Here is a 13,365-nt window from a genome sequence, read left to right as displayed (position 1 = left end):
AACATGTTGCATTGGTTCTCCCATTGTACTGTGTCCACATCTGTGTGTTCATAGCATGGTGTATAAATTTCCATATAGGGTTGTTTGATTTAACTGGCAAGTCACAAATTTTAAATATATTATGATATACATTGTTGAGTAAAGAGCTTGTAGTGGATGCAGGAATGCCATTATATGTTAGTACAGCGCTCGTTTCCTCCCTTGATATATTTTTCCTTAGCAACTTCTGCTTTAAATAAATGATCTTCTTTATTCTCATTTGCTTCTTTGCAGTGTTTTCCATGATCATGATGGTGATAATCAGATACATTTCAAGAGTAGTTGTTTGGATCTTAACTATTCTTGTTGTTCTGGGATCACTTGGTAAGTTGTTCAAGCTAATCTTATTCCTCTAGGGGGGTGTGCTTAAACATCTGATCTCCCAGTTTCCCATCACACCCTAAACATCAGGACCATTTTTGCTGTAGGAATACGTTTTGTTGCTCTTTCAACCTGTATTACTCTGAAGTCTGCCTTCCATGATAACTGATTTTTCTGTGGCTTAAGAGAACTGAAAGTATATCGAATAAAATCTTCAGCTTGGTGATCTAAGCTCATGTGCTCTTCTCATTATTTGCTCATGGTAGTATAGGAGAAGAAGGCAGCATCTTTCATCCTTAGAGGATAGCCCTGTGATCACTGATAGCATACGAGGATTGTTCGAACCCCTCACAAATGGCTGGTACAGACTTCTTTATATTGGCCACAGAAACTGAAGGTCTATCTAGACGGTTCTAAGAGCTGGTCTAGGTATTCCACCCTATGGGATCCGCATCTGTGTAATTAGTTTGCTGTTCCCTTGGGAGTATAATTTAGAACGATGTGCATTAGAGCTGTTGTGTTTTGCGTGTTCCTTCCTGCCATCCATGAATGCAGGCAAGAAGAGCAAGTGGACTTCCGATGAACAGTATGCCCAGTATCACCCAGATTTGTTCCCTGACTCTCTATATGTCGAGGTATAACGAAGGTTAAAAACAGGAGATTCTTCTGAGCAGTGGAGGAGGTTGCTGCTCTTTAACTTATCTCGACTGAAGGCTGTGCCTCTCTCCCAAGCCCTCTGCACGTGCCCAAGGGCTCTGTAGAGGGGAGCTGGAAATGTGAGTGGAGCATGACCTAGTTTTTTCAAAGGTTTTCTTCTTTTTTACCAACTTTCCTTCTTTCTCTTCTTTCCAGTTCCCCATGGACTGTTCCCAATTCAGAATTTTTTTGTTTCATAGTATCAGACACATCCTCTTCCTCCAAGCCACAGTTCAGCTCCCTACCGTCCAACCTGTCAGGGACTTCCAAATTAATCCTTTGACTCTGATCCTCCCATCACACCTTCAGCCACCCAACACCTTTGTCTGCATTTTTTTTTCATATGAAGACTGACCAACAAAACATTGGTCTTGTCATCAAACTGGGATATGCGTTGGTTTGTTTTGCCTTCCCCATCCAAGTGCTCTTCCCCCAGTCCCACATTCCTCCTGGAGACTGACGTCCTCCTGGCAAAAGAAGCAACAGAAGCAGTATTGCCCTCCCGAACTAGTACGGTTCTGCTCTTAGCATGTTAACATTCTGAAGAAAGATGGCAGACTTTGTCCCATACTCAACCTCAGGGATGTGAACTCCGTAATTTGACTCCAAGATGTTCAGAACAGTAGCCCTGAAAATTTATACCTCCTCTTCTAACACTGGGAGCTTGTTTGACTTCTAATGACCTTAAAGGCCCCTAGTTCCACATTCCTGATCCAGCCTCAACACTGCAAAAGTGTGGGTTTTATTTATTTATTTATTTGATGTCATTTATAGTCTGCCTTTCTCACTGAGACTCAAGGCAGATTACACAGTATGAGGTTAATACAATCAGTATCAAGTAAGTACATTTCAATACAATACCATAAGGTAAACAGATACAAGTTTAAAAGACATAGCATTAGCAAGGATCCAGGACAGAGTAGAGATACTGAATCAATTCTAGGACTAACAGTAGACAACATGGAGTGCTGGTTGTACATAGGAGTACATATTTAAAGCAGCAGATAATATATGAGGCAAAAATAGTAATGAAGTCTATGATCCCCAACTCATTAGTAAAGTATCTGAGACCCATCCCTACAATACAGCCCTCCCATTTGAGTAAAAAGCCTTTTTTTTTTACTTCTTTTTTTTTTAATAATTTTTTAAATTAAGCTTTATAACATACAACAAATAGAAATCAACGATGAACATCAACTGTAACACAACAACTAATCAACAATAGTTTACAAGTTTTGTAGAATATGAACATTACAATAACTTTTAAACAAAGCATACATAATATTACCAAATATCAGAAAACTGAGTCAACGTCTGAGCAGTTCTTATTTTGGGATGTAAATCGTGCATGTCTATAAATTCAAGAAAAGGGAACCATTTGTCATAGAAATTGGACCTGGCCGGAAAGCGTTCAGCATTGAGGATATTGTCATCAATCTTATCCAGGGTGAAACGGTCCCATGTCTTAGAGAGCCACATCTCTTTAGTTGGCACTTTCTTCAGTTTCCAGACTGAAGCTATCGCTGATTTCGCTGCAACTAAAAAAATTGCTATAAGATTCCTGATAGCTTTTGGGACCTGCGGAATATTCCATTGGTCTAGAAATATAATTGAAGGCGATAATGGAATATCGTAACTCGTAATCTGTTTTATTACTTCCAATATTTCTTAAAAAGCCTTTTTGAATAGTTCGGTTTTGTATCATTTATGGAAAGCCAGGAGAGTGGGGGCTCTTCTGACTTCCTTAGGCAGGTCATTCCACAGGATAGGGGCCACCACAGAGAAAGCCCTTGGACGGGCTGCTGCTGACTTCACCTGTGTGCAGCCTGGCACCTGCAGATGAGTGAAGCTGCCATGGAGGAACACACGGAGGGAGGCGGTCCCATAGGTATGCTGGACCAAAGCCGTGAAGAACTTTGTATGTAATAACTAATACCTTGAACTGAGCATGGTAAACAATGGGTAGCCAGTGGAGCGACTGTAGGATGGGGGTGATGTTCATGCTCCTGCTCGCTCCTGATAACAATTGAGCTGCAGCATTTTGCACTAATTGGAGCCTCCTAGTTAACTTAGATGGGAGGCCAATTTATACAGCATTACAATAGTCAAGCCTTGATGTTACCATAGCATGGATCCAAGTGGCCAGGTCAGCTGTGTCAAGATAAGAAGCCATCTTCCAGGCTAGAGTGAGATTGTAGACAGGTTTTTAATTATAAACCTCCTTGAGTAGGACTCTGAAGAGGGGACATAGAAACATTCTAAATAAATGGCTCTGATGGAATTTCTGTTGCTGGACAGAGCTCGCAGTCTGGCTGTCCTCTTGTGTTTATGCAACATGATCTCTAGCCACATACTGTTGTCCAGAGTCTCCTAGGCCTCACGGCCCCATACATTGTTGTTGTAGAGCATGCCAAACTTTGCGTGAGACCAATGCAGGTATGGGTCAGTAGCAATTATAATTCATTGCAAGACTTCTAAGATATGTTCCTTCTCCTTCAAGCACCCATTTGCAGGAGTGGATCATCCCTTCATCATGTCCAACTGGGAATGGATTTTGGCCCTACTTGTCACAAGTGACCCTACAGCAGATGGCTAGGTGGGAATGGATGCCCCCTGTGTACAACATAACATCAGTCAGCCTTGGCTGCATTCGGGGGTCCGTATGCCTTTCTCTCAAACCTGCAGGGCAGTAAAGGTGGCCACTGACAACATGGGCCCCAGATGTTATACCAGAAATGAAGGAGGGTCACTTCTGTGACTCTGTTCTCCCTCATCAGGAGTTTCTAGGAAAGATGCGTCAAGCATCTGTCAGTAAGCATTGCCAGCAAAGACATCTTTCCTAGTCCCTCAGTCACAGAAGGATAGCCATACTTGAACTGCCGCCAGCGCATTTTTCTCAGATGGGTCTGTTCTGACATTGATGTTTGCCTCATCGGTCAAGAACAAAACACCACTCCGTGAGCAATGCCTTCCAGGTCAGGTGGGAAAGAACTTTTTTTTCATCATCCCTCCTGTTCAACTCATCACTCGAACGGCCAACAAAATAGCCTAGGTAGGCACCGACTGTGTTCTGAGACCCTCTCCTGGCCAAAAGAATCTTGGTTTGCCAAGGCCCTGCTACTTGTCCAGGATTATTGCATTTCCCCAAGACACTGACTTCCTGTTGCAGAATTGCAGCGCAAGATTCTGTACCCAGATGTCCCCAAACTGAATCTGGTGGCATGGTATGAGGTCAGAGCTCAGCATGAGGTCAGAGCTCAGTATGAGGTCAGAGCTCAAAGGGAATGCTTCTGTTGGCCTCTGACGGCCCCTTGCCCACCACCAGGCATGTCAGTTTGCAAATCTGTTCCCATTTGTGCTGGGCATACAGACTGTGAAAAAGAACAGGTTGCTTGCCTGTAACTTGGCGTTCTTCGTATGGATTCATTCTCCATTAATTTGTATAATCCCTTTTTAAAGCATTCTAAGCCTGTAAGCAACATTACGTGGCAGTGAATTCTGTAAGGAAATTATGCAGTGTGCGAGTGACACCTTCAACCTTTTGTACCACTTCACAAATGTTAAAAAGATCCTTTTTTACAAAAAAAAAAAACCTTCGTATTCTACCCTCCCTCTTAAGCCATTTCTACACAGGACTTCACTTTTTTAAAAGAATAGGAAAAATGTTTCTACAACAATTCCCTGTTACTTTATAAACACTTTCTCCTTTCCATTGTTTAATTGTAAGCTGCGTGTTCCCTCTCCCAAGTACTGGAGCATGTACCTTCTGTGTTTTAAATAAACAGCCTCCAGAAAACAAGCTATTCATTCAAACCTATATTTCCTCCCTCTTCCCTTTCTGTAGATATTTACCCCGATGCTGCATTAGAGCTCATCCTAGTATTAACACTAAAAGTAATCTAGAAATACTTAAATGGTAGAAATATTACCCCCCTGCCACCCCCCAAAATTCCCCAAATATTTTTTGTTGGGTTATGATCAGTGAAGGAAAAACATAATTGTTTTCTCCCATGCTGTCTGGTATAACAGATTAACTCTTAAACAGAAATAGCATAGCCAAGGAATGCCGGAAAGGGCACAGATGTTTCCAAGGTTCTTGAATAAGGTATGATGTTTTCCTCGGCGGTCTCAAAAGCCCAGTGCAGTCTGGTCAGTTGTAAATGTGGAATTTCAGGTAGAAAGTATAAAATCCAGCAAGAAATACTGATGAACAGACAAGGGAGCGGGTGCAGTTGTTAGCGGCGGGAGAAACAAATTTGTTTGGCAGTTTTTAATCACAAGCGAGAGTGGATCCCATCAGGAGGGCAGATCACTGGAAGCTTGTTTTTTCTGTTCTCTTTCTAGGACAAATACTGGTAAACTTCTCAGCCGTGATTCAGCAAATCACAGAATCATGGGCTCTTCTTTCAACTTCCAGCAGCTTTAAAAACCGTTAAGTATTACATTGGCACTGTTAAGGGTAACCAGGGCCTCTGCTTCACCAGGATTTGAAACAACAAGTTTAATCTAGTTTCTGCTGGGAATCTGGAGTCTTAGTTAGCCTTAACTTTGGTTTATATTTGTGCCAATGATGTAATGCTTAAACATAGGTGGGGACATCATACTGCAGAAGAAGGTTGAGGAAGAAGGGAGTTCGCGCAGGCTGCTGCTGATTGCTGTAATCACGATTAAATAGTCTGGAGAGTTTACTTATCCTCTTTGCCTTTTTCTCTTATTTTCTCTCTTATCTCGGTGTGAACGGGAGACTGGCCAGAACGTTCACAAGCTTAGGCTTCCTGTGCTGGCAAAGCTGCTCCCAAATGGTCTTGGCTGCATCTACATGGTAACAAGGCTCCCATGTGACTCTCATTGCTGCTGTGAATACAGAGTTATATGGAACACGTGCGCAGCAGTGTAGCTTGGAGTGTCCTTTTCTTGAGCCCTGTAGCTGCCATTTCTCACTGCCACCACCATCGGAGAGCTTTGAGGGGCCTTTTTTTTTAAAAAAAATTGCAGTTTCTAGATTGCTATAGCACAGCCATATTATAACCTATGGACAAAATATGCCAGTTTTGTTGAATTCCCAGCCTGCATAATTTAAAGTGTAAAACTCTAGCCCCTTTCTTTGTGGAACGGTAAGGGGTCATTTCTCCTTAGGGCTAGGGACTTTTAAAAATGAAACATGAGACTATAGAGGTGCTAGTAGGCACACACACACACACTCCGTCTCCCTCTCCTCCCCCCTTTCTCTTTCTCTCCCTCTCCCTCTCTCTGAGACAGTGTCGGAGGGGGGACGGGACTGGTGTTCAAGGGAAGCAGGTGCAAAATAAAAAACCCTGTTACTATTTTAGCACAACCTCCAAAAATGTTCACTTTATCATGTACGCACTTAGTACAATCTTTCCAAAATGACTGTTTCAGGTTGATAGCCATGTTATTCTGTATTAAAAGAACAAAGTATGACTCCAGTAGCACCTTAAAGACTGCCAAAATTGTTCAGCATATAAGCTTTCATGAATCAAAGGTCACTTCATCAGATACAAAGGGAGCTTTGACTCATGAATGCTTATCGCTTGGATAATTTTGTTGTCCTAAGGTGCAACTGGACTCAAATTTTGTTCCAACATGACTGTGGTCTTTCTAAAAACATCATATGAGACCAGATTTGGGAAAGAAGGCAGCAAGCCAGGGTAAAATACGGAACGTGAATGATTAGGAGATAACACTCTTTGGATGCTTTTAAAAAAACCCTGCTTCAGTGTGAGTGCCACACCCCAGCAAAACCTCTGTGTGGAAGTAACCCCTGTATGTTTAACTGAAGTGTCTCATCTGCCTGAGCTGGGGACTATAGCATAGCTAAGGAAGAGAGAATGAGGAGTTGGTAGATTCATAGTCTAATTTAAAGAAATGAACTTGAAAGTGCTTTCAAAAATATGACAGGGTGGAAAATATAAACTCTGTATACGTGAGCACGTGTGCGCACATGCTGATGCCTGCTTTGGCTGTTGCTTCCTTAAAAACAGTCACCTCCTACTTTAGGGACCAATTTGTTTGATTTAACTTTCGTTACACAGAGAGGTGTTAAAGCGGTGCTCTTGGGAACAATATCAATTCAGCCATTATTAAGCATTATTATTATTAATTAAGCTGAAGTAGGATACATCCAATTACATGAAAGCAGAATGAAGTATGATTCAGAGCCAGGGTAGCATTGAACACCTTACAAATACAAAAAAGCAGGGAAGGAAAGTGTAGTAATTACCAAAGTAGTATTGATCGGAGTTTGCCCTGAAGGCATAGATGCAGTCGTAGCAAGCTTACTGAAATCTTGTTTGGGCAATGCCTTTGGTTAAAGCTGTTTAACAAAAGAAATCGAGGACTCACAGCAGTGAAGCTGATGGTGGCTGCTACTCAGAGTTCCCATTTTTATGTTAGGCTCCAGAAACAGAGGTCAATTTCCATGCCCATTTACCCTGTTGTTGATGGGAGCATAAGATGGCTTCCAGTTTCTTCCCCACAAACCTTTGGAAAAGTACACTTCCTCAATTCCCAGAGTGCAGCCGTAGTTGTGTTTAAGGTGCAACAAGGGTGTGTGTGTGTGTGGGGGGGGCGATTCCTACCACCTCTGCTGCCTCCAGAGCAGCAGCCAGCAGATTCAAGGAGGGAGCAGCTAGAGACGAGCCCTTGGGATGTAGCATTCATCTTGGGTTAGAGGCAATGCAATTAAAAACTGCCATAGTTCACGATCTAAGAGTGAATCTGTGTGAGATGGAAACAGCCCATTGAAGTCAATGGGCTTAGAAGGGCATGAGTCCGCTTAGAATGGCCACTGTATATCTGGTAATTACAGGTTTTGGCAATATTATTAAATAAGGCCTAGGTAACTCACTCGTGTGCGAGAGAAGAAGGTATTTTTAGCATTTTTCAATTGGCAATTTCCACCATAGCAGAACCAAAAAAAAGCCATAGAAATATTTAAAACAATATTGAGAACTTAAGTTAGCCTTCTAATGCTTGGAACGGCTCCTTGCCCAACCAGGTTATAACTTAACCAAAACCGTTCATCTGGGGATGAAATAATATACAGGGAGGAAGTGAATTGATGCTCCATTGGCAGAGTTCCAGAGAATAGTCTCAACTGAAAAGACCTTTCTCTATCTCCTCTTATTCTTCCCTTGGGTAGGAGTCAGACTATAAAGCACGGCCTTGTTGACCAATCTCAATGAACAGAGAGAATGATACAAAAAAGGCACTTCCTGTTACCATATGGGAGTAAATGCTCAAGCTTGCCGGTCCTGGAAGGGAAGTTGTCTTTTTAGAGTACTTGGAAACATCGACAACTGTAGGGAAAGATGCCTGTTGGACCTCCAGTTATGCTCGTCTTCAGGAGATCCCAAAATGTGGACCTTTTCTCCTCTATTTGAATTTATAGGCAACTACTTCTATTTTTCCTTTGTTCTGTCTGATTATTAAGATGTGGCATTTTTTTAAGAAGCATCGTAAAGAAAAGTCCTCTTGGATCAGCTGCCTTAGACAGTCAAAGCACTAGTCCGTCCTCACATTTTATCTTAGATCAGACATCCAGATCTTACCTGATAATGAAAGAAACAGTGCGTTTTCCTAAAATAGTGAAATACATCTGTTGTGAAGCACACTGTATATTTTTCTGTATGAAAACCAGGTGGCACAGGAGTATTGTGGTGGTTGTATGTGAAACAGCGAACATCTCCCAGCGACACTCTTACTGTTGATCAGCTTCAAATAGCCAAAGACAATCGTCAGGCCCTCCTGATCTATGCCATTGCAGCTACAGTCTTCACAGTAAGTATCTGGCGGCTGTTGCATCAAAGGCTCCTTCATACATGAAATAAGAGCATATGGGAGGGGATGCCACTTTGTGTAGATTTCACTATGCATATCAGTACTTTCAGGGTTTTTTTCCTGGAGAGAAAAGGTGGCAGAACTCTCAAGAGGGAAACGAGGAGGAAACACACGGGTTTCTTTGAAATATTATTTTCTAGCACTATTGCCGAGTATTGCCGAGTATTGCCGAGTATTTTCAAGAGGTGCCGGAGCTCCGTTCCCCCGCGTTCCCCCTGAAAAAAAAGCCCTGAGTATTTTGGAAGCTGCTTTAAACCACAGCTTTCCAAACACACAGGCATGCAGATTTGTACATCTCAAAAGTATATAAAGATGTCTGGAATGTTTTAAGGGTATGCACACACACACACAAATTGGTTCCGTCTGGATCTGGGTATCTAGAATACCATAAATATTTGGTATCCCTGACAGCTGGGTCAAAGTATCTAATCTGGTTCAGAAAGATTAGATATCCCAAATTTATCCGGCCATTGTTCCCTATGGGGGAGACTATCCAGGGTGCCTGGGGGAGGGCATCTTTTAGACAAACACCACCAAATTTGCAGGGAACCTACTCCTTCCAGTCCAGTAAAGACTCCCTAAGTTTCAGGAAGATTGGATCCCGGGGTTGAATTCTGTGGGTCCCTGAACGAGCTTCCCCCAGGCCACTCTCCATTATTTCCAATGGGGGGAAATATTCTAAGACTTTCTAGGGCAAAGAAACCTTAAGCAAAGGCAACCCCTGGCCAAAAGCCAGTCCCAATACAAGTCCCACTCCCAATGCAAGCTGAACCAACAAAGTTCAACAGAACCAAACTACTGAAAGGGAACCTATGTCAAAACAGAGAATCTCAATGTCAGACTTGGCCCGGGGGGGGGGGGGCCTCACCTGGCAAGTAATGGCGTTTAAAAGGTGGCCAATGGCTTATGGTTCTCTTGGAGCTCAGGGGTGGGGCGGGGGGAGGTGGGAATGCACAGGCCTCACAGAGAAAAGCAGGCAGAGCAGCGGTGAGAGGGCGCTGGCAGAAGCGGCAAAGAAGCCGTGGCAGGAGAGCAGCGCGAAGCCAGCGGGGCAAAGGAGGCAGCCGATAGAAAGGCTGGGAGGGGAGCCAGCCGAGCGCATGGGGAGCCGTGAAGGCAAAGGGCCGAGGGAGATGGTCTTGCTTCCCTTCCCCCCTATGCCGGAAAGAAAAGGAGGGAAACAGAGTTTGGAGAAGCAGCCTGCAGTGTTTGCCAGATAAAACCAAATAAACTTGTTTTTATCTGATCAATCAGAATCTGGTCTCCTGATCTGATTTGGGATTCTCTTGTTTGACTCCAGTATATCCAGATTATGTTGATTAGGCATATATCTGTTTTTTTTAAAATTCAGTCTATGGATACCAAGTTGCACACCCCTAAAGAGTAAGTTGAGACCTGAGTTAAATATTGCTAAGCTGTTTCCATTACAAATATGAAAAACCGATGATTGAAAATGAAGCCCTGGAGGTCCTGTACAGCAACAGTGACAAATACTGTTGGCCACAAGGGCATGATGTTGACTGAAAGTCAAAGGGGACCCGTGCTCCTGAGATTTTATTTTTAGCAATATGATTCTGCAGATACATTTTGTCAGCAGTCCAAACTTCATGAAAATGTAAAGGACGGGGGGGTCAAAATCAAACATTAAGGAACAAAGGCAGAGCGAAAAGATCCTGAGCCAGTGTGGTGTAGTGGATAGTGCGTTGGACTAGGATTTGGGGGGACCCAAGTTCAAATCCCTGCTCTGCCATGGAAGCTCGGCAGGTGATCTTGGACCAGTCAACTCTCTCTGCCTAAATCGACTTCACAGAGTTGTTATGAGGATACAGTGGAGGAATGAGAGATAAACTGCTTAGGTCTCCCTTGGGGAGATTATGTAAAGTAATGTGCACAAATAAGTTTATGCAGAAGACATGGCATGTAAAGCAGCCTTTGGAAAATTGATATGGGCATCGTTTGCTTCAAGTAGTAGGGCATAGAAGATTTGCAGGCAGGCAGTGGGAATCTAGTAAAATGCCTATAAGATGGCTCTTACAGGTACCCAAAAAGAGAGAAACGTGGTAAGTAGCTTTTCTTACAGGTACTCGGCATCCCGTCTGGTTATATGAGTGTTGCAGCAAGCTACCACTGCTTAAATGCGTGTATTGGTATATGGGTGAAAGGCAGAATGCTACAGTTGTTGTTTATTCTGCATTTCCTACAAAAAATTAAGTACACCATACATAATCTGCTTCTCTCCCCTCCATCCCACTACACAGCCCTGTGTAGAAGGTTAAGCTCAGTGAATTTAGCCCAGTCTTTCTTTCTTAAGAGAGTTTCTTGGCTGAGCAAGGATCCCTGATCGTAGTTCACCATATTATGCTGGTTTTAACTAACCTTCGCTCTGAGGCACTGGCAGAAGCGTTTTGTTTGGAGGATACTGTAAGTAATATTTCATTGTCGGTCTTCTGTGCATTCCCACGTGGTACTGCGCTTGTGCAGGCCTACCAGCCGGAGGATTTCTAGCTAAAAATTTCCACTAGAGGGCGCTCAATGCCTCCCAGAGCACGAGCGCGGCTGTTTTCCCGCCTAAACAGCCTATATCGAGGAGGCGCGCCACCCTTTGCCCTCCGTTCCTCTTCTGCTGCCGCTGTGAGAGGTTCAATAGCTTGGAAGATCGGTTGTGAGTAGTTTTTGCGCCCTTCTCTCGGCGTTTGTTCCTTGGAAGAGAAGGGTGAGAGTATGGCGGATATGACCGTGTTTAAACGTTGCTTCAAATGCAACTTGAAAATGGCTAAGACTGATGGGCACTCTCTTTGCCTCCTTTGTCTGGGCAAAGCCCACACTGCTCAAGCGTGTAAGATCTGTGGAGCCTTTACCTCCAAAGTGCGAGCAGACTAGTCTTCCCGCTTAAAAGCAGCCCTCTGGAAGAAAGCTATGGCAGTGCCGAGCCCAGGGTCTAAGTCGGCTGATGTAAACCGGGCCAAAGGTACTGAGGGCCAACCGGATCCGACCCCTATCCCGGCGTCCCATTCGGAACAGACCCCTCCCGGGACCCGAGCTCCCTCCAGGGAACCATCCAGCCTTTCCGACTCGGGCCGGAACCCAAAGCGCCAATCGGAACCAAGATCGCCTGCGTGTTCAGATACTTCACCTGCTCAGATCCAACTCTCAAAATCGAGAGAGTCATCCAGGCTGGTGGAATCAAGAGAGTCGTCTAGGCCTACAGAATCGACACCCACATCCACCCAGGTTCAAACCTTGGAACCATTATCTGAACTGGTTCTTTTGGAACGACCTAGGAAGAAACAGGCAAAGACTAAGCATCTGACGGGGAAGGAACCAAGCAGAGCCTGACCGAGAAAAGAGGGCGTCTCAGAAAGAGGGGCTCTTGATCTCTTGAGAACCCCTTCACTGAGGTCTCGATCCTTGGTGTGCACATCCACACAGTCCACATTCCGGGTGTAGAAAACACTGTCACGGACAGGTTAAGCAGGATAGGGTCCGACACCCACAAGTGGTCTATCAGGTACCGCTACATAAGACTGGTGTTCTCAGAGTGGGGCACACCAGATGTAGACCTCTTTGCCACCAGGGCAAACAAAAAAGCTCCCCTGTTTTGCTCCAGAAGGGGTTTAGAAGCTGGCTCCCTAGGGGATGCTTTTCAGATCACCTGCTCCAGGAGACTCTTCTATGCTTTCCCCCTGATACCATTAATCTCCAAGATGGGGAGCAAAATTCAGGCAGACGGGACGGCAGCCATAGTGTGGTGATGCCCTTCTGGCCAAGACAACCCTGCTTTCATCGGTTGTACCAGATGTCTAACCCGACTTTCTGGCACCTCCCCAAAGAGATGGACCTGATCTTGTGTCACAGGTTACATCACCATGCTGTAAACAAACTCAGACTGACTGCATGGCTGCTGAGACCGTAGGTCAATTGTCTGCTAAGGTGGCTGATGTTATATTAAACGCCAGGAGACTATCCACCGGGCAATCTTACCACTACAAGTGGGAAAAATCTATGGCTCGGGCAGGGGGGAAAGGGAACCGACCCTTTCACCTGCCCTTTGGCCCCTCAGTGTTAGATTTCCTTTTAGAACTGAAGGACACGGGACTCTCCATTTCGTCAGTGAAAGTTTATTTGGCGGCAATATCAGCCCTCCATAAACCTGTTGATAAAAGACAGTTTTTTCACACTACACCTCAAAGTTGTTCATGAAAGGGTTACTGAATCTCTTTCCACCTACGGGGAAGGTAGTCGCTCAGTGGTCCCTACAGCTAGTGTTCTTAACCAGGTTAATGTCGAGCAAGACCCTTTGAACCCTCAGCCACATGCGGGCTGAGGGAACTTTCTATGACGGTGGCGTTACTTGCAGTGACGTCTGCCAGAAGGGTTAGTGAGATAGTGGCCCTTTCAATGGATCAACCGTTCCTTAAAATACATTCTGAGAAGGTGGTCTTACGGCCA

General features: G+C 44.3%; 1 protein-coding gene across 1 annotated transcript in view; it reads left to right on the top strand.

The window, feature by feature from the left end:
• SLC44A1 (solute carrier family 44 member 1) overlaps positions 1-13,365 on the top strand; it is a 136,030-nt gene that overhangs the window by 94,489 nt on the left and 28,176 nt on the right. Inside the window, exons 7-8 of the mRNA XM_054986321.1 lie at positions 274-363; positions 8,717-8,856. Of these exons, the coding sequence (XP_054842296.1) occupies positions 274-363; positions 8,717-8,856 (230 nt within the window). The remainder of the gene's footprint in view (positions 1-273; positions 364-8,716; positions 8,857-13,365) is intronic.

Source organism: Eublepharis macularius, chromosome 8 (genome assembly GCF_028583425.1).
Source record: "Eublepharis macularius isolate TG4126 chromosome 8, MPM_Emac_v1.0, whole genome shotgun sequence".
Classification (NCBI taxonomy): Eukaryota; Metazoa; Chordata; class Lepidosauria; order Squamata; family Eublepharidae; genus Eublepharis; species Eublepharis macularius.
Note: the sequence above shows the minus strand (reverse complement) of the source record. Positions and strands in the feature narration are given on the sequence as shown.